At 38.1% G+C, this 23,615-nt stretch overlaps 1 protein-coding gene across 1 annotated transcript in view; it reads right to left on the minus strand.

Annotated features, from left to right (window-relative positions):
* MYO16 (myosin XVI) overlaps window positions 1-23,615 on the minus strand; it is a 253,364-nt gene that overhangs the window by 216,140 nt on the left and 13,609 nt on the right. The window contains exons 2-3 of the mRNA XM_009085476.4: window positions 15,125-15,195; window positions 11,269-11,412 (exon numbers count right to left, since the gene is read on the minus strand). Of these exons, the coding sequence (XP_009083724.3) occupies window positions 11,269-11,412; window positions 15,125-15,195 (215 nt within the window). The remainder of the gene's footprint in view (window positions 1-11,268; window positions 11,413-15,124; window positions 15,196-23,615) is intronic.

Raw genomic sequence — 23,615 nt, forward strand, 5'->3', positions numbered from 1 at the left:
GCATTTTTGTTCTGAGACAGATTAATTGTGTTGATTGATAACATCAACATGTTCCCAAGTGTAAAGTGTACAGGGAAGGGACTGTACAGTAGCTTAAGCTGCACTCAGGGTGATGTTGTCTTGCTGGTTAGTAATTAAATCTGGATCTTCTAGAAACAAATCATCGTGTGAAATACCAAACCTATTTAGGGAGTTTAGTATGCCAGTCACCTTAACACAAACCTGGCTTCTGAGAACATCAGCATATAATTAGAGAACTCACCAGAAGAGCAGAAAACCTCTATTATTTTCCTGTGCTAGGGTAATGAATAAAGTGCAGTAGACAAAAAAATCTTCCAGTTATAGTCAATAGTAACTTGCTGTGTGGGACTGCAGCAAGTTAGTCCTTAATAGAGCTGTGGGGGAAATATATGCTCCATGCCAAATTTTGAAATTGATTATATGAAAAGAAAAACATATACTTATTAATCCTAGCAATACAAGCATAACCACAGCTGAAATTTATATATTAACCAAACATAAGACTCCAGGTCTATCTGCAATAATTGGTCTCTGTGGATTAATATATATATTGGAAAAGTGATGAAATTTTACACAAAATTGAAATAAATACTTCAAAGACATAATGCTGTGCTATCTATCAAGGATTTGTGTATGTGTTTTATCAGACAAATTTTTTTCCTCATGTTCATAAAGTGTAATATTAGTAGTCAATGCTGAAGTAATAGACATTAATCTATCAACTTGCAAAGAAACAACTGTCCCTAATCAATCCCTTACCATTCTCTACTCTTCATTCATGAAAATGAATTTTTCCACCTTCAAGTACTGTCATAATTTTAAGAAACATCCATCTTCCCAAAAAATGCAAGTTGGTAATCTTGTAGTACTCACTAATTCAACAAATACTTTCCATTATTTAACATTTGGAAAAATATTATTTAGTGTGTTTTAAAAGCTCACAATATATCACAGTTTCTAATGAAAGTAATTTGAAATTTAAGACAAGTCTGATTTCATAAACTTCAACTTCAAGTAGCTGAAGTCACAGCTGTTATTTAGAAATAATATAAAGACTAGTTTTCTCCTGTGTTTTCATAAGCCAGCTTTTATACATTTTCCAACATCTCTTTAGCCTTTCATCCTTGCAGGCAGCAAGCACATCTTGCTCAAACTCATTACCAAACCAGAAAAAATAAAGTACATCCAACTTTCCATTATTTTTCTTTTCATGACTTCCAACACTTCACTATCCAAACCACTCTCATTATATTATATTGTTCTACACTGAACTGAATTACCCACTTTTTCCACACATAGTCCACACCAATTATTCTAAATTTGGAAAACCAGTGCTTTTGCTCCACCTTTCCTATTCTAGCTGAAAAGTCTTCAAACACATGTGCAAATCTGAGTCTTTTAATGACCTTCATGCCACCTCATCTATTAGCTCCACTAACCCTGCACTGTTACAATTTACCTAAACCATCTGCTTTCAATAAGTAAGCCAGTTTTTCCTGCAGCAGTTTTCTTTCCAATGACTTTGCACATCAATCTTTATGGTGGCGTATCAAGGTAAGCTGTCCTTGAACTTCTGATAAATTGTATCAGGGCTGCAATTTCCCCTACTGGCTCACTCACAAATTCAAAAATTCATGGATGTTCATTTGATGGGTTTTTTTTCACAGGTTCATGCTCTCAAGCCCTTCTAAATTATGCATTACAAACTATGCCATAGTGATATTTCATTCCAGTATTTCTGAAATGAAAACACACAAAAATCCATATACTATTGAGAGGGGAGGCTGTTGGTTTGAGTGGTTTGGGGATGTTTTTAGCATTCAGGGACAGCTCTTATCCAAATACTATATTATATTATAATTATAAATATATAATAAAATAATCCATTTAAATATAAATATAAATAAAAGTAAAAATATAATAACTATAATGATAAATTAAATAATACAATGTTATTCATTAATGGTACAAACTTTAATTTATATTATTATTATAATTTGATAAGAAATTGGATTGAATACCTCATTTTAAGAAATTGGCTTAAGTCCTAATAATATGGTGATTCAAGGTCTACTTTTAAGTTCAGTTTACTTCAAAACTTGATGTCAAAATCTGTCACAGTTGAAAAACATTGCTCACAAAGATATATAGATCCAAATTAATGAAGTGCATTATAGTCATGATTACTAAATTATACTGACTTTCCAATCCCATATACAAATTAAACACATGCCTTTTACTTCAAATTTGGCTAGGAAAAGTCCATCTTCCCCGATGAAAGAATTTCCTAACATTTTAAAAAATAATAAAACATATTATTCCTGCTGAAAAATCCAGATTTTTTTTTAAGAATAAATACTTCTGAGGAACACAATTAATTGCTGATCTAAATGCCATTCTCAACTTATTTTTCAGAGATGAAACATCGAGCTTTTGTGGCCTTGGGAATTTTTTTCTTGAGAATGAAAAAGCCCCTTTTTTTTTTCTCCTCTGATTTCATGCTATCTGGCCATTTTGTATTTTGCTTTTAAATTTCTGGAAACAGTATTAAAAACAAGCAAACAGAAATATTTCAAATGCTTGAAAAATTGTATGTTTGCCCAGCACTTAACTTTTTTTTCTGAACTCTGTTCTTCCATAAACTTTTGTCCTGTCTGTTTTTGGGCTATAGAAATTTAGCATAGTCTGACAGGCATCATATATCTACCATATAACTTTACTTGCTATTTATTTTTCACAATATTATGTTTTTAATATCCTCTGTATGTTGCTTTATGGTCTTAAGAAGACAATCAGAATAATTATATCCACACAGCCTTCTCAACAGCTCTCACGTGGAAAGATAACACTAGAATGCATTTCCTGAAGCATCACTTTGGTAATGCAGGTAAAACATAACATATAATCTCATTCATAAGTTCAAGATCAATTTTAAAGCCAATTAGGGATCAAGTTTGGGGTTCTTTAATCCCTATTACACCTGCATGAAATGCTGCTTTCCAACATATGTCTCCTAACATTACGAAAGCTTTGTTTAATTTCTGTCTTAACTTTATTGTTGGACATCTTTGCAATCATTTGCTTTTATGCTAGCAGTTACTTCAGGTTTTAAAAGCTTTTTCTTACCTCTTCCCCTATCCTGATATATTTACAGAAACTTTTACAACCTCCCTGATTTTTTTTTTTAAGTACATCATATTACTTATACTGCCTTCGCTTAAGATAGGCTTTTAACTCTCTTTAACTCTCTGAAACTGCTTTCAGGTTTCCTTGGTACAATTTCCCATTCCTGAATGTGGCTGTAGATAGCTGACTGGAAGCTCTCATTGCTTGGACAGTAGCAAAACCACTCTCCCCTTTCTCTTGGCAACATCATTCTGACAAATCCCAGAATCTGTTCTTCCCTACCTGCAGTTACATGTTTGCAGCACACAATCGTCCTTAAAATTGACTGAAGCTCTGAGGTCTTTTTCTGAGTTTCCAGCTGATGGTTCCTGAGCATACCACAGAAATGTCTGTTGCTCAGAGCATGACCTTGTATTTGTACACTGAAATTTCAGGCCATTTATGTTACTTAAGTCTTCAAAGATACCTTATGATTTCTGTGCAACATTGCAATCCTCAGCCCAGCAGATAAGACATTGCAGCGTTGTCTTCATTATATTTCAGTAACATACCTCTATTTTTCCTCTTAAGGTTATCACTGAAAAATCTAAATAAATAATGTCATAGGACCAATCTTAATGAAACTGCAGCAACTCTCAGGCTCATTTCTCTATAAATAGCTAGGCTGTTGTCTTGTTGCCAAGTTCTTCACTACCAAGCAGCTTTTCACTTCTTCATTTAACTAAGAGTTTTTCCTCAATTCCCTAGCTACTCCACCAGCAACTCTCAGAATAATTTTGTCAGTGATTCAAGTAGAGGCCACTTGGCATGAAGAATGAATTTCACCTTCTACAAATATCCCCCAGTGGTGGAACATCCCCAGACCATCTTCTTCATAGCACAAAACTATGTTTACTGAAGATCAAAGCCAGATGTTGATTTTCATTATCTTGTCATTTCTTGATCCTCTTTCTCTGGGGAAAAATAGAGTTTGACTGAAGCTTATCCAAAATTCCCCATTTTTGTGCATGTTGTCCATCTCTCAGCATACTTTTCCTGGTCTGCTCCAGCCAAAACTGGGGTTGATATTTTTTCCAGCATGTCTAACTCTCTTTTACCTCCAGGAGCTTTTGTTTTGTGGAGATGCTCTAAGAACTCCACAGTATACAGATCTGCTACTTCATAGCCATGGTCTGTGTCCTAAGTCTCATCCCCTACCACAAATGTTTTCCACCTGGACAGAGGAGGGAGGATGAAAGGGGAGGAGCGATGAAGGGAGGAAGAGAGGGAAAGTGTGTCTGTTTGTGTGTGAGATTTCTAGACATCAAAGAAGTATTTACAGACTTTAACATCTTACTTTCTGTGTCTACTTCCCACGTAAAAAGGCTTTGATTTCTGCCCTGATTTAACATTCTTTGTACAGTGAACTGCAGATTTTATTTCACTGGCCATTTCTCCTGTCAATTGAAGTTCAATGCTATTTCTTTTCTCTTTATATTATCCTCATTTCTTCTCTAGGCTATCTCATTACTTTCATGATAGTGCTCAAAGTGAAATGCTTTGACCATTTTGCTGTATCCAGTTAAGTTCCTGTTCTTATGTCTCCTTAAACATTCTTTAGTGCTGCATGACTAGCTAGCTTCATCACTTTTTGCCAGCCTTTATGGAGAAGGACTAATATTTTTAAAGTTTCCCATGAGTGTTGCCATCTGGTGTTCAGCAACTCATTAAAAGGCATCACCTAGTTTAGTTAATTAGTGGCCTTCATCTAGGTTAGTTTTATGTTATCTCAGCTAGCAATGATGAAAGGCTATAAGCCAGTAGTACACATTCTCTGGAAGTTCCCTCCTACACTTCTCACACATCCACCAGCCTCTGCAAACTGAGTGAATTCAAACAGATACCCACAGCTTTCACAGAAAAAAAATTCTATTTAAATTTCCTTACTACATATTTTGGTATCTGCCTCTAGGAAGACAGATGAATCATTTTTCTTTTGAGCTACATGATAATTTATACTGTAAACTGTTAGCCACTGTCTTTTCATAACCTCTAACTGCTCTTTATTCTTTTCCCTTCCCTGCTTCCTCTCATTTTGACTCAGAGGAGGAAGTCATACTGAGCAAGATTGAGTGGGAGGGCAGAATTGCTTCCTCTGAGGAAGTAATTGTTTCTGGAACTATGAAATGGAAAGACCTTTTTTTAAGTTTTAAAGATGATGGCATTTTGATGATTCATCTCTGCTTGCTAACACAGCCTGATGCAGTTGCAAAGAACAAGGGCAAAATAACTATGTAATATTGCTGCCTGACTACATGACTTCAGATATGTGCCATTCTCAACCATATAGGGGAGCAGAAAAGAGAGTTACAGCCCCATAAAGATTTCCTTTCTACTCCCAGCAGGAAGTCAGGTCATGTAAGTTTTTTCCAGTAAAAATATATCTGGTTTTGGAAAGGGGATTTCACACCAAAATCAAAAGTGGATTACACATACAGTGGATAGTATTATATACCTTATACTGCTCATCTATTGTTGCTGCAAATGTAATGAATGATTTTATGGGAACTCCCTTTTGCACACTGCTAAGCACAGATTTTCCTAAGTTCTTAAATAGGGGAGTGAAAAAATATTCAGCCTCAATTTTTTTTTTTAATTTGTACTTTTAGCCTTCTATGCCAGATTTGCATTTTGTGCTTCAACTCTAGGTTCCAAAAAGTACACGATGAAACATTTAATTAGTGAGCAGACAGAAGGTACACTTACTTTTCCTAGTAAGGTCAGTTTAAAAAAATGTATTAAGAAGGTTCTGAGGATGTAGTACTGATCTCTTCTTTCCTAGTTAATTAAGTGCCACGTTTATCACAGTAATGCTTGCAGTTCTATGAAAGAAAAAAGCAAAAAATCTCTGCTGTGCCACATGCTGTACAAATACAGCATTTGGAACAAAAATACCATCTCCACCTTCCTAGTTTCATTTGACAAGATCTACCTTTAAGATGGTGAAAGTCTAATGCTCATGGTGCTCACTAAAAGGTGCCTCCTGATCATAGTAAAATGAAGTGAATTATGCTATAAAAACACAATCTCATCAGCTTTCTTTTTCTCTGTTGCTCTCAACCTCAGGTCATTCAACATAAAAGATTTCATGATTCTTTGGTAGTGCGAGGGGAGAAAAAAAACATCCCCAAAACCAAAATCAAAGATACATTATAGAAGAAAAATCATAGTTCTCAACTTCCAATGTGTAAGCCAAACTGTACAGCTCCATGATGATTACCTGTGCTATGCTCTGAAATTAGCGTCATAGACAGCAAGTCATAAAGAAACCTGTGGTTTGCAACACAGCCATAGGTATCTTGAGAAAAAAGAACTGAAAATAGGAGCTCAATATGACTGTGAACTAGTGCTGATCCTCTAAAACACAGAATTCATAATGAAAAATAATGCACAGTGAACAAAAATTAAAAAAAAAAAAGAAGAAAATACAAGGTTCTACAAAGTGGTATTTTTATCTACCTACTCTTCTGCTTCAGTAGACAAGGTTAATATACAAAACTGCAACAGTATCAATGTTTATTCCACCAGATGAGCACAGTTTCCGGCTGGGATTGAGTAATTTTCCTCCCAGTAGCCAGTGTGTGTTTTGGATTTGGGTTGAAGAGGGTGTTGATAACCCCAGGATGTTTTAACTCTTGCTGAGAAGCACTTACACAGAGCCAAGGCCATCTCTGATCCTCACCCCACCACTGCAGGCTGGGGGTGCAAAGGAGTTGGGACAGCTGGCCCCAACCCTTCAGAGGGATATCCCACACCTTATGGCCACATGCTCAGCATATAAAGCTGGGCAAAGGAGGAAGAAGGAGGAGGATGTTCAGAGGGATGGCATTTGTCTTCCCATTACACTGTTACATGTGGTGGGGCCATCTCAGCTTCCCTGGAGATGGCCAAACACCTGCCTGCTGATAGGACAGGGTGAGTTCATTTTTCTTTTGCTTTGCTCATTTGTGCAGCTTTTGCTTTCCCTATTAAACTGTCTCTATCTCAACCCACAAGTTTTCTCACTTTTACCCTTGTGATTCTGACCTGGAGAGAGTGAATGAGAAACTGTCTGGGGCTGAGCTGTCATGACAAGAAGATAGCTTGAAGAGTGCACAATTGAAGGTTACCCACTCTTATGTATCAATTAAAAGTATTTGAAGCTAAAAATTGTCTTTTGTGGAGGAACAATTAGACTGTAAGTGATGGGTACAACTTTAAAGCTGTAGCCATTTAAAGGACAGTGAGAGGATTAAACACTTGCTACAGCGAACAAAGCAGGAGCAGCATCTAAATGCTGGTGCTTGGACATTCTGCAACTTATGGGACAAAGAACTAAAGTACAAATCTTGGCTAGTGATAGAACAAGTGTAGAAATAAAGAAAAAATACAATGTTGCAATGCACCCCAAACGGTGACAAAGACCACACCCCAACTGGACAGAACTGCTGACAGTCCTGAGCCTTCAAAAGGCAGCGAGGCAAGACAGAGCAGATCCTTCCAGCAAATCTCATTGCTGTTCACACTCTTATGAGATTTCATGTAGGCAAAAATGTACACAAGCCCACACGTCTTTGTTCTAAAATGAAAGACACTTCAGCATTCTATTCAGTCTGCTACAAGAGCCTCCTCCATCCAAAATCCACGAAGAGGAATTCCCTGTGCCACGGGGAGAGCACACGACGCTGCTGCGGCCGAGCAGTGACTGACGAAGGTGACCTCTCCCACCTCACTGGCGTCTGTGGCAGGCAGACCCCCACGGACCACCTCTGATCTCTGCACTCCTGATGTGCCAGCAGCACCCAGGGCTAAACTCCTCATTGACCGACTGCTCAGCACAAATGGGATGGCTCTCCTCGCTGCTCAGTCCAGTGCCCCCTTCCCCTTGCTGACAGCTACGACACTAAGACATAAATACGTCCTTGGAAAGCTGTGGCATCCAGGGTAAAGTATTGGGAATTATGGAAAGAAATAGCTTCAAGCATTTCACGCTGCATCCATTTCAAAAAACAGTATTTACAATTCCAATAGACTTCCAACAGGACACGGCAGAAAATCACCACATTGCAAACAGCCACAGCCCCTCCTAGTTTGCAGTGAATGAGCTTTGATTTTGTCATTGCTATCCACCAGCACAAAGAATTTGTGAGTCACCACAGTCTAGGTGATGAATGACAAGTCCCTATCTTGTCTCAGACAGAGAAAAATGAAGACAACCAAAAGTGGGATGAAGTCAGAAACTGGGAGTGTTTAAGCAAATCTTTATTGATAGCTTTCTGGGATCTACACATACTTTTTTTTTTTCCCCTACTTTCCCCTCAAGAAATGTTTTAAGTCCTTAATGAGGAAATCTCCACTGGCTTCTGTGACAGTCTTCCAGAAATCTGAGTTGAACAATTAAAGGATCATGCTGTTATATTTTAAGTAACATCTTTAAAAGAGAAAATACGGTGTTGTCTGGGCTATAAATTCAGTCCAGAAGAAATATTTATTTAAAAGTAATTCCTGGGGTTACAAGAAGCATAAGTTTTTCTTCCAATGAAAAACTGTGGTATAATAGAAGCTGACTGTAGCTCATATTGGCATTATCGAGGTTCATGCTACACATTAGACATGGTCCATGAAACACTAACACTAACCTCAAGGCAAAGTAATTTCTAATATGAATTGCTCACACAAAGGCAATTCAGAATTGTGAAAAATAAGTCTATCCAACATCAGTTTTCATTTTCACATTGTCAAGTGTTATCAAAGAGGACATTAATGTGATGGTTCAAAACCTACTGTTCTCCTAAGAATATTTCCTTTCCTCTGCTATCTCTTTAAAAATCTTCAAATCTCAAAATTTCAAAATCTTAATTTTGACTTTGAAGGGAGAGTATAAAGATATATTTATCTGGTCAAGGAAATTCTGCCTTTAAAAGTGCTGACCAACGAAACGTGGGCAGATTTACCAGTAGTTATTGCAAATAATATGAACAATTCAAACTTTATCTGCAAAAATCCATGTGTGTACCCCTGCTTATTGACATTTTCATGTATTAGGTAACCAAGTTATCAGAAAAAAATTATAACCTTCAGATGAAGGAAACTTGTAAAAAACAGGGACCCAGTCAAAAAACATTCAAATGATAGGCACAGGAAAATTATTTTGGATATAACCCTGTATAACAACACTTGAAGCTTAATTAGCTTGAGCTTCTTGAAAAAATGGTCAAGGAAAATTTTACAAATGCCCTCTATAACCTAAACTGTTCCTATTAAAGACAACAGCACTGTATTCAGAATTTCTGAAAATTCCCCCCATTACAAGAGTTTCCCACAGTACAAGAGTTTTTTATAAATAAACTGCTCTGTTCTAATTTGTCTATCACTCCAGGAGTACATACAGAATACAGAGGATACAGAGGCTTCAGAGGTATCTACACTGGACAGATTGGGGTAATACAAGAGGAAAAACATGACCTGGAAATTTCATCCTTTATTTGCCAGGAGTAACAACAATATTTAAAACCAGATGTATCTGATAATTTTTTTTTATTGTGGTTTTGGTTTGTTTGGTTTTAATTTTTTACTGTACAGGTTGCCCAGTGAGTTTGTGGACTTTCCATGATCGAAGATTTGGTCCTGGGCAAGCTGGTGTGCCTAGCTCTTGTCTGAGCAGAGGGAATAGACTAAATAATCTAAAGAGATTTCATGAAATGTATTATCAAGTATACAGTCAAAAAATATATCTCCCTTCCCTTTACATGTAACATTGAAATACAAATATAAGCATGACAAGAAACTCTGACCTTGCAACGACCTATTTAAAATATAAACATTTTAAAATAATATAAAAAAGACTAAAAAACTTTAATTCAGACTGTGAACTGTTTATGCACTACTTTAAAGAGCAAGATCACATGAACTGAGAGAAAGAGCTGCATTAGTACCATTGCATAAGACTAGAGCTTTTGGTCCTAGGAAAGCAAGCACAAAACAGAACAGAGAATCATTTAGGGTGGAAAGGACATTTCAGATCAAGTCCGACCATTAACTCAGCACTGCCAAGTCCAGCATTAAACCATCTCCATCTCTATCACATCTACACACCTTTTAAATATTTCCAGGTGCGTTGACTCTGCCACTTCTATGGGCAGCCTATTCCAATGTTGACTACTCTTTCAGCACAGAAAGTTTTTCCAAATATGCACTCTAAACTTCTCCTGGTGCAACTTGAGGCCATTTCTGCTTGTCCTGTTGCTTGCTGCCCGGCAGGAGAGGCCAACCCCCACCTTGCTACAACCTTCTTTCAGGTTTTCTCTGGGCCTTTTCTTCTCCATCCTAAACAACTAAAACTCCCTCAGCTGCTCCTCATAGGACTTGTGCTCCAGACCTTTCCCCAGCTCCATTACTCTTCCCTGGATCCACTCCAGCCCCTCAGTGTCTTCCTTGTAGTGAGGGGCCCAAAACTGAACAACATTTGAGGTGTGGCCTCACCAATGGCAAGTACAGGAGGACAATCACTGCCCTGCTCCTGCTGGCCACACCACTGCTGATACAGGCCAGGATGCCATTGGCCTTCTTGGCCACCTGGCACACCACTGTTCTCTAAAAAGGCTGAATGCCATATCTATTACTATATTGTGCAAACTCAGCATTAGAAGTCAGAGTTGTTTATATAAATACTAAATGTCTCATTTTGACCATGTCCACAAACACTTTTTATGAATACTGAGTGTAAGTGAGCCAATATTTGCTTTTCAGAGGAAGCTTTTGATAAGATTGTCACTAACAGAAAGTGACAAGGAGAAAAGAAAAGAAATTATCTGAATATCCCATTTGGGACTGAGTGCTTATCAGAGATATAAGCTCTGGACCACAGGGGACAAATGGGAGCTACTTGACATTGATGTTTGCAATTTATTCTCATTGAAGTTCCTAATAATGCCTTCTAAAAATACCGAGCACCAAAGCAAGGTCAAGAGAAACCAAACACTGTACATGCTTTTACTGATATGATTAGTAGCAGTATGCTGCATTCATACAGCAGTTTCAACCATAGGGTGCTCCATTCTGTCCCCTTTTCAAGCACACAATGCTTTGGCATGCTTTACTTACTAGTAGCAGTAGCAGGACAATATCAGGATTATCACAGGCACAGGCTACATGCATTGATGTCCAAAAATCCTCATCTTGATGATTTACATTGACTCCTCTGTCAATTAGAATTTCTGCAGCAAATGCATTATCATAGCGAGCACACTGGAAGAAAAAAGAGCAGATTAGGGATGGTGTTTTCCTCAGTGTACAACTAAATTTGTTACGTACAATTTAAATTGGGCATCTGACACATTGTAGTTAAGCTGCTGGGTTTGTAGGGAAGGACAGCTGAGGAATCCATAGAATTAATTGTGTGGAGATTTCCAGTTCCATGTGCATGACTCACAGAACCCCCTATTTCCTTATGAAATCTGCTGAATCTACTATAAGGATGAGGCTTTTTTCCTGTTCAATACTGCCATTCCAAATCAGTGCACAGGCACCTGTGCAGGATCATGAGCAGGGGTATCTATGTACACCCACACATACACATGGCCATGCATACATGAATTTCTGCCTTTATGCATTCAGGGTAATAATACACCCCTCTTCATACCCCATTCTATTTCCAATCCACTAACTATACTGATTTCTGTTCAAGTCTCTCTGCCAGATAAATACTCTGCACACTGAGAGTGTTGTTGTGGGTGGAGAGATGAACATGTGTGCATATATGCATGCATGTGTGCACATTTCTATACCTTGGTCATGGTCACAATTTTGGTAGAGGAGAAGAAAATGGCCTAGATATTGTGCTGACTTTGCTCCTTTGTCACATCTATGACTTTTTATGCATAAGGTTATGGATAATACCTTTAAAAGCAATCAGGGCACCTCAAGTTAAGATCCAAACTCTGGCCTCACACACAATCTCAGTCACTCTTTAGAGAGGGAACCTATCTCTTTCCCCATGGGAGAAGTTAGTGGGGAGCTAATTTTAATCTGGCAGGGAAGCCAGGATACAAAAGGAAGTGCAGAAGAAGGAAAAGTGTAACTGGATTTGACTGTGAAGTCAAGATATAGCTGAGATCTTCAGCAGAATGCAGCAGCTGCATGTACCACTGCAATCATAAATATAGATAACCCAGAAGATTAATGTTAAATTCTATCAAGATAAAAAAGCAGTCCCATGCTAAACGATTTCCAAATACACTGACCATTAAATTATAGAACAAGATTAAATTCTGATGTAGTTCTTTTAGCTTGTGTAACTTTTCTACAGCTCTAGAAACAGTTTTGTTTTGTTGCATCAATATCATTCATTGTATCAGTACAACCTAAATTGAGCTGTTCTGTGCTGAAATTTAACAAATCAGAGGTAAGACATTTTACATTACAGATCAGCATAATCTAACACCAACCATATTTTCAAGACATTGTTAAACAAAACAAAAAAAAAAAAAAAAACCCAAACAAAAAAACCAAACCAAAACAAAAAAAAACCCAAACAAACAAAAAAACCCCCAAAAAATCCAAACCAACCAACCAGTTCTAGAGATGACAGGTATCACTGAGCCATTTTGTATATTAATAATAGACATAGGGCCTTTGGTGACTAGTTGCAGCTTAGATTTGTTGCTGCTCCTTGATTCTTGTTTAATAGATTTTGTGAAATAATTGTACAAGCTCAGTTAAGGTTCCAGAATAAAACTGACACACAGTCACAGTTTCATTCTGGACTGGACAACCTCCACCCTTAAACCTTTTTATAAGGGGGGAGGTTGGTGATTGCCTGTGTGAATTGACCTGACACCACGTGCTTTGTACTGCACAGGCAGCTCAGGCACCTACTCACTTTTTATTGTACTTCTCCTCTCATGGAACCTAAAGAGAGTTCAGTGAATATTTCTGAAGTTCCCAAAGCTTGACTAGATTCAACCATATTGGGACACTCTCTACAGAGATAAAAATAGAACCTTTATCAAGTGTCAAGTCTGGGTTGGTTTTTTTTTTTTAATTATATCACATTTTGGAAGTCAACAGATATGAAAAAAGGAAAATGGAATTATATAATGAATCAGATTTTAAGAAGAATGTCAAGGTATATATATTTTCCATTCATTCCAACAGAAAAACATTTAGCCTACAAGTGGAAAGAATAAACACTAAGCTCCCCTTTGGACCAAGCAGCCTCAGAGTTGTAAAACTAACACTTAGAATGGATCTGAGTGGGCTTTAAGAATATAACACAGGTGCATGCTAAATTACTAGCTTCAATTCTTGCTGGAAAATAAATTTGGCTTATCTTGTTTCCCTGTATCCTGATTCTCCTCTCCTGTCGGTACTGCTCCCAAATCAGGGTCAAACCCAAATTTCATTGAATTCAGGTTTGCCTCTATCTCCAGTAGGATGAACATTGTCCTGTAAATGAACTCTGAGTGCTAACAAGTAACTCTGACTAAACTGAGGCAGTAGGTTACAAATGGCTTTCTACTGCAAATTTCTTACCGCAAAAAGCTTCCCTTCCTTTGGAAGCATATGTGTGCCTGTGAAGCAGCAGGCACCAGTTGAGAGATAATGATTGTGACAGTGAATTGAGGCGTGATGCAGATCAAGAAACCTAAAATGGCACAGTTCAACTGCAGATTTTATCTGCAGTTAAAAACTGTGCATCAGCTGAACTAGATAAAGCAACTTAAAATCCCTGAAGATGAAATTTTCTCTCTTTTATTTTAAAATGCCTGACACTTATGTCAAATCATCCACACTCAAGATAAAGATTGTCTCCTAGGGCTTTTGGCATGGGGTAAGATTAGGGATGCCTCTGCTTTGGGAATCCCAAAAATAACATTTCCTTTGGACTGCATTCTTAAAAAATGGTTGAGCATTTTTACAGCAGACAAATAGGTGGAGAAGAGAAAAGAGAAATTAAATTTTCTCTCTTCCAAATCACTTCTGCACTTTCTCTTTACTTTGGCCTCTATTTCCTAAAGTCCTTGGTTAAACAGCTTGGCCATAGAGAATGGAAAACAAAGACTAATTACATAATGGAAATGCTGTATCTTGCAAGATCTTGCATGGCTACAGGTGTGTTGGAGTCCATAAATATTACAGGGGCTCTTTCTCATCAATAAATTGCTGTATTTTGGACACATACGATGAGAAACATAATCCAGTGATTATAATTCACTGTGGCTCAAAAATCCAGTGATTATTGAGCCACAGTGTGCAACAAAGTTGCATCCAAATGTATTAAAATTGTTTCACAGACAGCATGTCTGCGACTGAAGAATCCCAGACCAGGATCATAAGATGTAGGAATTATTTATGAGTTTTGCTACTGGCTTTAGCAATGCCAAAATTCTACTCCTATGGTATTTTCTGTCTGCCTGTCATGTCCTTACCTCTTGTTTTTACTTTTATTATTATATAAAAATTGTTTTTCTTTTATCTTCTTGTTACTTAATCTGAGTTGCTATGCAAATAATGATAAACTAAATGCAGATAATGTGTTAAATATCCACATGTAGGAAAATGTTGCAAGAAAGTATCATAACAAAAAAGGAAAAATGCTAAATCATGGGGGTTTTTTTCATACCCCCACTACTTTGAAGCATGTAGTTTAGTATTTGGAATCTAGCAGTCTTTCCTTTGCTCTTTCTTGCTGCACAGATAATTTATCAATAAAATGCTTCATTCTCCTTTCTTATCTACCACTCTACCACTATGACATGATCCATTCTTTTGCAAGCAATTTGAAAATGACCATTTATTTAAAATGAATAGCTGGATGCAATCACAGCCGAAGTGGAGCTCAGTTCAGATTAAAAAAAACTGATAATCCTTTTTTTTTTTGTTAATATGCCAAATCTGCTACTCACTTTCCCACCTTGTTTATCCACAGTCACTAACAATAATCTTCAATCACTCTTACCAGATGGAGCAAGGAGCCTCCTGAGGAAAGAAGCGTATGAGGGTCAGCACCATCCTTCAACAGCCGTAGTACTGAAATATCACAGAAAAGAGGAACAAGAGTCAATATAACTAATATAACATGGTACACCTAATTCTGAACTCTTAATAGGCTGATTCTTAATCATGTTCATCAGGGGATTTAATAATACATTCAAATCTCTTATGCAACTGCAAAACTATCATGTCAGCATTTGCCATCTCACCTGTTTTAACAGCTAAGCCTGTAAAGCAAAAGACCTTTGATAATGAACAGTAAATATCAACAGTATCAAGGACTTTTCAAGTGTACAGATGAGCATGTCAATTTTGTACATATGAGGGGGGGGAGGGCTGGAGGAAAGAGCCATGTCAAGGGCACTATCACCTTAGTTTATTTGGAAGCAAAATCACAGTAAACTGATATATTGGCTTTTCCAGTAAATACCTGGAAAAGCCAATATTCATAACTGGTATCACTTGAAATTAATCATCATACCAAAGCTAAATGATCTGCACTCAGTTTAACCTTTCCAGTGTATTGTCAGATCACTGATGCAGCATAATCTTTAAAAGGATATTTGGAGCCACACTCTACTCCCAGTTACATGTATCAAACCCCTTTTCTAATTAAAACAGGCTTATAGGTGCAGGCAAACCCTCAGCCCTTCACTTTGGTGCTCACCCAAGTGTGAAAATGCAGCACTTTCCCCCATGGCCTTTATTGCCTTTATAACCTTTTCAGTCTGAATCAAAGCACTGACTAACTCACAGCACTCATTCCTTGAACAGACCTGTGCAGCACCAATGCCTGGCAGTACCTGGGGACTCCACACCAGCACTGCAACCCTGTCTTCATCAAACAGCCATGAAAAACCTTTTTAAAAGGCCTCTCCCCATGAGAATAGCTGCCAATATTATTTCCTGAGCAGGAGCACAGGTGGCTGTCTTCATCATCTGGAAATCTTGAGCTTAATTTTTAGTTAAGATCTGGGATGGACTTGTGCAAACAACTGCAAATAAACTTTAAGTCACAAATGGGTTCCACTGAGATGTCTGTCCTACAGGAAGGACAGAGATTTGTCTCAAGGCTCTTCTGTGACTCTGTCAATAGTCTCAGGACCACCACCTCTTTCCTCTCTATACATTTTCTGTATCTGTTCTCTTTCTCCCAAGGATATATTGAAACTCCATTTTCACTGTACATTTAAAGTGGATGAACAATAAAAAGTGAGCCATTCCTTCCTGCTCTGTCAGATCCACAAATCTCATACTGAAGCCCACACTTGTCCTCATCCAGAGAGACCATTAAAAATAGAGGCTCAGAACTAAGAGCCTTTCTTTTTTTAATACCTAAATTTCTAACCAAATATGGAGATGGTCTCTCTACCTCAGGTTTAAAGTGACTAAAGACTTATAAATCCTCCTTGCTTAAAAAGGCATGCAACTACATCTTCCTCAAGGGTTAATATTTCCAATGTTCCTATGTTATGCCATTTCTTTAGTAGGGTAGAGAATATTATTTCCATATCACAGAATATTTCTTAAGGCACTGAAAAGAATTTAATTCTCCCAATCCCATCAGGATTTCACCTGAAGAAATTAACACTCCAAAGTCTTCCCTTTCCTCCATTCCCTGTTTTCCAGGGAAAAAAAAAAAAATCACACATTATGTGGTGGCAGAGCAAGCATACTGTGGGTTAGTGCCAGAAGTCTTATATTGACTAGGGCTGATATGAAACAGCATCCTCAGCCTGTGTTTCTGCAAGATGGGATGAGACAGGTAAGGCATTAACCAAAGGAGTCTGTTCCCTTCCCCCACTCACTAAGGGACTTACACACCTGGCTAAATAATGCCAGCAAAAATCAAATGTGGAATTTTTTGTTGTGTCACTGAGATTAACTCCATCATTTTGAGCCTTGGGATCATCAAAAGAGGCTTTAGGATAGGTCCTTCTATGCAGAGGCAGAGGATGAAGTCTTTTGGCAGAAGGAGGACACATGGAAAGGTCAGTGGGTTGGGAAACTGCTTTTCTATTACACAAGAACTTCATCTGGAGCCTAAAATAGTAACCAAGAGACAGAAAGAAACTCTTGCTATAAAAAACATGGGCAATTTTTTTTATATCTTCCTCTCCCCAACCCCCAAAGACCTGGTTCTTATAGAGAAGCTCTGCAAAACAAAGTAATGCCTTTCCAGATCCATTTTGCAACTCCTTGCAGTTGAAACCAAAAGAACATCAGACCATTTCTGAGCTTGAAATCCATTAGAATTAATTGGTTTGCCTTGATTTTTTTCTACCAGCATAAATGTAGACCAAGATAACAGCATAAAGAATTAATATGTCAACTCTGATCTTCAAGTAGAATATTAAATAATTCTGACCATAAACAAATTATTGAGTCACATACAAAAACATTAGAGAATGTGGATAAAAGATCAGTAGCTTTTTTTCTTTTTTTTTTTTTTGGGTTTTGTGCCTTTTTCCTCATTATTGCACACAGCTTGATCAGTTCTTCAGGAAATTCCCATCACACAGACTAGCAGGGCAAGATATGCAAACGCTCCTTTCAACTGGGCAAAAGTCTGTGTCCTGAATCAGGATTATGTGCTACATGCCTCCATATTTAAAAATAAGTAAAAAAAATAAATTCTTTCCTTGAATTTATCCCCTTTGCAAAACACCATTAAAAAAGAAAATCAAGAAAAGAAAATCACAGAAACAAATCCCCCTTCCTACTAGACAACTCACTTAGTTCATTTACTTAAGACTTCACTTGTTCATATTCTCTGTTTGATAGAACTACTACCTAGAAGTAGTTAGATACTAAATATACTAGCTACTGCTAGTAGCCCTAATGAAGACAGAAAGTAATACAAAGCTCTATTCAAGAAATGCTAAATATCTCTTTGTTAATGCAATTTTAAGGAAGCTTCCACAAGACTTGCTTTTAAAACTTGTTTTACTTGCAATCTTTCATGTAAAGAAAGTTTACAGGAAAGATGAGACTAAAAACTGGCTTAAAAGCAGGAAGCTGACAATTACCTGAAAAAAAAAAAAAAAATCAACCCCAGAGTAAAAAACTTTCATCAAGGTCTGAAGCTCTTCCTATGTGTGTAAAAACAGGTCTATCCATTCTTTGATATCTTTTAGAATTGAGACGTAAAATTATTTACAACTTAGAACAGAATTTCATACCTAATTTCATATCTAATAAAATTGTTTTAAAAGCATTGGATGCATTGAAGTCTCACCAGAAAAGAAAGGTAATAATCAATGGAGCTTTTTTATGTATCCTTGATGTTTTAATTTTCACAAAATTATTCCAGAGAGCTATGTATCCTTGATGTTGTAATTTTCACAAAATTATTCCAGAGAGCTGAATACATTTTCATTTTCCATTGATTTTATTGACTAGATTATGACTTATAATATAGCCTTACAATGCAGTACAGTCATCACTGCTGTGCCTGATACCAGGCACAGGTCTTGTCCTAACTTTGCCTGTGGAACTAGGGCTGTTAGGCTTTACTTCTTCTGAGTTTGGCTTGCTTTGAGATTTTAGTTGTTATAGCAACTGGTTGATGACAATGTGACAGTTACCTAACACAGTTTTGTTTACCTTTTTTGTAACTGTGGTGCAAAATGAATTAAGGATTTTGATATACATGGTGGCAACAAGCATTTACACTGCACTGTGGTTATAATCCAGCTATGCTGCCATGAAGAGCTATCTGTGACTTTATGTCTGCTGCAGACAAAAGGAATACTGATCTGAAGTCACAGATGAGTATTTCAGAGCCTGAAGGGTGAATTCAGAGGGCCCAGGGCTATCAGTATCTCACCAGGGATCTGCTACTGATGGCAACACAAACTTAGGCACTGGGAAATATTGCATTCACAGCAAACTCAGTTTTAGTAGTAACAGAAGAGACAAAAATAAAGGCACCTAACATATGTAAAACCCAATATTTGGTCATCTACTGTACTCTATATAGAATACCAGTGTATGCTCCTATTAACTGTTCCTCTGGGAGTAGCAGCCACCAAGTGTGGACTTTGTTTCTACTAACATCTATTTTTTATTCTCTTTAGTTGAGCAGGAATAACTCCAGCTGGAAGGCTTTACTTGTTCATGAAGTGCATAAGTATGACTTACTGCTGCAGAAGCATAGCTAAAATGCTGCTGATTCTGGAATGGATTGTCACATTCTCCTCCTACCCCAGGCTGCACATTTTTGTCACTTGGCACACAGCAGAGATTAGTTTCTCAGCTAGACCAAGGGTCAGGGAATGTGGCACTGGGTAATGGGTATGAATAGGGAGAATGGTGTAGCCACCACTTTCCACCAACAGCCGAAAGAAGTTTGGGCATAAACTGACCATGAACTGAATCACAACAGAAGTGATACTGAAAGATGTGTAACAGCATCCTTCCATTCCTTCCACTTCCACCAGTTAAGAGTCATGTTTTTCCTGTTATTTCAGTCAGATATTTGGTCCACAGCTGGTATCTTAAACTCTGTACTGATTAATCACTTAGAATCCTCCCCACAGTCATATCTCTTTAGCTCTCTTTTCTCATTCCTCAGCAGTCACTCCATACTTTTCAGCTTGTACCAAAGGTGTTCATGAGAAACCTGCTACACACTTCAGCTACATGTGAGAACAGATGAATGCTAGTCTCTGGTAATTTCTTAATCATAGCACCAAATGAAATAATGAAAGATGTCATAAATGTTTGGTTAATGTAGTAGAAAAAAATTTACCTCATGCCTTTGCTATGAGTAGTTAAAAATAAAATTTTTAAATGCAAGTACTAATTCTGGTAATTTAATAATTCTTTTCAGATGTCTTGTTTACCTAACAAAGACATTTGCTATCACTATCACTAGTGCAATGTCTCAGGCTTTCCTTCAGAGCAAGCTCATCAGTTGACAGTGCTTGTTCAGAGCAGTCATGCCCTTAATGAGCTTTGCAAACAAATGATTTGTAATAATACTGCTTTTTACATGAAATATTTCCAGAGTTCATTGGTAATATCTGTCAGACTTGCTCAGATCTCCCCATTTTCAGGAAACTCTTGGAAATAAATCCCCATGTTTGCCACACAAAGATTAAAGGCAGCAAACCATAAACAAAACATGCACATTTGGACAGGTAAGTGTACCATTCACAGACTTCAGAAATGAAGAGAGGGAAATTACTCTGTCCATACTGGTTGAGTTTGAGAGTACTAGCCTTGCATATCCAAGCTATTATCCCAACTGCTAAGGACAGGGCTGACATTTCCATCCTCCCTATCAGAGTTCCCACAGTTTATAATTTTTTTTTTCAGGTAGCTAAGAATCATAATACCCTGACCCTAAAACAAATGGCTCATTGATTCTCTTCTGAAATTAAAAGCATGATGTGAAATGTCAGGCTGATTTCTGTCCTCCATAGGACACAGAATTATCTTTAAAATAAACAAACCAAGCCACCAATGAAACAGACTGACCCAGGTAGTCCTACAGCCCCCCTCAGCATCTCTCCCAGGTTTAATGCTGGAAGATCAAAATACATGGTAGTTCTTTCCCATACTCTCCTTGTGGAGAAATCAGTCAGACCTCAGCCTTAGGAACAGCTGAGGGGCTTGATCACTCAGTGTGGGAGAGAACTTCCAGCAGCACAGGTAAGCATGTGACAAGTCCCATTTTTGTGCCCAGTCTCGTGCCACTTTCCCACCAGGCCTTGTGCCATCAGCTGTGGTGTGTCCATGCCCAGGCATTCTCCAGCCCTAAGAGCTTCCTGCCATGCACGATCATGCTGGAGGTTGTTACAGATGGATAATGAGATGATTGGCTCTCACAATTAAGGGATGACTATTGTGTGAATATTAATAAAAGCTTTAGTGATGTACAGTTATGTTATTGTAGTTTAGATGTCCTCTGTTCTCCCCATAGCTCCCTTTTCCCCCTGTATTGTTGCCATCAGACAGCCAGGGCTGTCTAGGACAGGTAAAAACAAGGTGTGCACATGTGCCCCTTGCATGGGTCAGTGGGGAATGGAAAAGTTTGGTGCTTAGGGGGTGTGGCATGGTAACACCTGACCTCCAATGAAGTCACAAGAAAGCAGTCTCCACCAATAAATGGCAAAGAAGAGCTGACTGTATTTAATTTTTTTACACATATTTTATCTGTCTCCCATGTATGGAATCTCCAGAAGTTCCTGACAAAGGTGAGTAAAACCAACAAGAACTTTATCATCAGGCTACAGTCAAGTATTGCAAAAGCTCACAACCCACTAGGTTCCTTAGAGATATGTTTGAAAGCTCTTTAAATTACCGGTATAATTTTTAGGCCAACTTTTCAGCTACAGAAACGCCGGCTTGTACATTCAAATGTTTGTAGAATTGAGTAAAAACCTCAGGTCTTACAGCAGTTCACTAAAAATGTTAAATTTATTTCAGAATTTGCAAATTTCCAGTTCTATAGTCATTAAATGAGAAACACTAAAACACGCATCAGCAAAATAAATAATTCTGTGGTCAGTACCTTAATTTGAAAACCATTGTCATACCCATGCTTTTCCTTAGTTGTAATGGTTACAGAATTTGCATACAATACAAATTTTCATCTGAACAGACTGTACACCCCCTCTGTTTCACCAACATTTATGTTGGCCATATGCCAACACTACTTAATTGGCATAAATCAGATTACTGCTGACTTATATTCCTTATGAAGCAAAAGTCAGTCCCTCTTTAACTCCCTCAACATGCAGAGCCAGTTTATGCCAGCTGGCTTAGAAGCCTTGTAAGCAACTCATTAGGATTTGTATTGGAGATCTTCAAGGATAACAGACTACTATCCTGCTCAGCAGCTGCTAAATGGTACTAATTACCAGCTGTGGACCACTGGCTGTTAGACCCCCGTGTGTCTCCTGGAATTCCCAGGGTGTGCAGTGCACAAGAAAGCAAACTTAAACCAGGCAGTTTAGAACAAACTAGGGGCATTGCAGATTCATGCATTTATCCAGAACAGTTGTGTGTGTGGCACATGAGTGACCAAAACTATGAAGAAAATGTGTAGCTCCAGGAATATCTCACCACTTGACATCTGTGGCTCAGGCACCACCTTTCACAGCCTGTGATCTGTGACAGTTTGCATTGTCAAAACCAGAGCTGCTTCCCTCTTGCTCTTGCATTAATTCACACACTCCTGCCCTGATCTTTGTATAGCAGTGCCACATGTTATGCTGCTGGGATGGAGAGTTAAACCAGCTGAAGACCAGCCTTATGAAAGGCAGTTTCCAGATGGTTCATCTCCCTGGCTCATGCCAAAATGAGCATAAAGATGGGAGGACAAAAGGATGGGACAGAAGCAGAGCCAGAAAGAAAGGAGAGCAGCCTATGGCAGCCTCAATTTTAGCTTAGTTTCAAACTGTGTTAGAAACACAATTTTTAAGTGTCATTTGGTATATTAGAAATATCCTTAGGGAGCCATTAAAATCAAGTCACTGTTTCCAAGACATCTGAATGTTTTGTTTCTTTCTCTGCATCAGCCCCATCAGCTGGGCACCAGGAAGGTGAATTGGTTCAGAGAGGTGACACAGAATTTAGCTGTTGATTCTAGGGGGTGATGCACTTTATTCTGGATCAGTTTGCTGAACTGACTCACTCTGCAGCCACACAATTGCTAAATCTGATACAAAGAGCCTGCAGTAAAAATGGTGGTAGGAACATCATCATAAAATCATGAATGAAATTTTCTGAATTAGAAAAATACGACATTGACATAAAATCCAGCTAGGGCACTGGGACAGGCCCCAGCTGCCAGACCCTGTCCAGCTGCCCTGGGGTGGCTCCCGTGCTCCCAGTGGCCCACACAGCAGCTGGGAGCAGCTGGCTCTCACAGTGCCCTTACAGCATTTACCTGTATTTAATTAATTTGGAACAAACTATCACCTCCAGAAGGATTTCAAGTCCCTTCCACACTTCCATAGGTTTCATGGGAGCAGAGTCATGACTCTGCTGTTTTACCTTGGCACTTTTAAAGTCCACATAATTAAGTTTTTCTGATTAAAATCCTATTTATCTATACATGTCATTTTACAGCATTAAAACTGGTGGGCTGTGAAACACTTCTGGTTGAGACATATCCTGCTGCTGTATGGTAAACCCTGAACTATCAACACACTTCAAACTACTGATACCAGCATCCTCTGTCAGACATCTCAGAGGTGGACAAGAGATGTGAAGAGCAATGGAGAAACCCCATGCACAAATGAAATCATTCCTCTCTTCACTTTTAGAGAGTTTTAAGATAGACATAGAGCAATTGGATTTTGGTGTGTTCATGTCACACATTTTTCAACAATATCAGCATTTAGTCACAGTCTTTTACAGTTTGCCAAAACCAATGGAGAATAACATATTAAACTTCTTAATGGTTCTTTTCTACTTCACAATGCACACCCTTGCCTCTCAAA

Source organism: Serinus canaria, chromosome 1, assembly GCF_022539315.1.
Source record: "Serinus canaria isolate serCan28SL12 chromosome 1, serCan2020, whole genome shotgun sequence".
Classification (NCBI taxonomy): Eukaryota; Metazoa; Chordata; class Aves; order Passeriformes; family Fringillidae; genus Serinus; species Serinus canaria.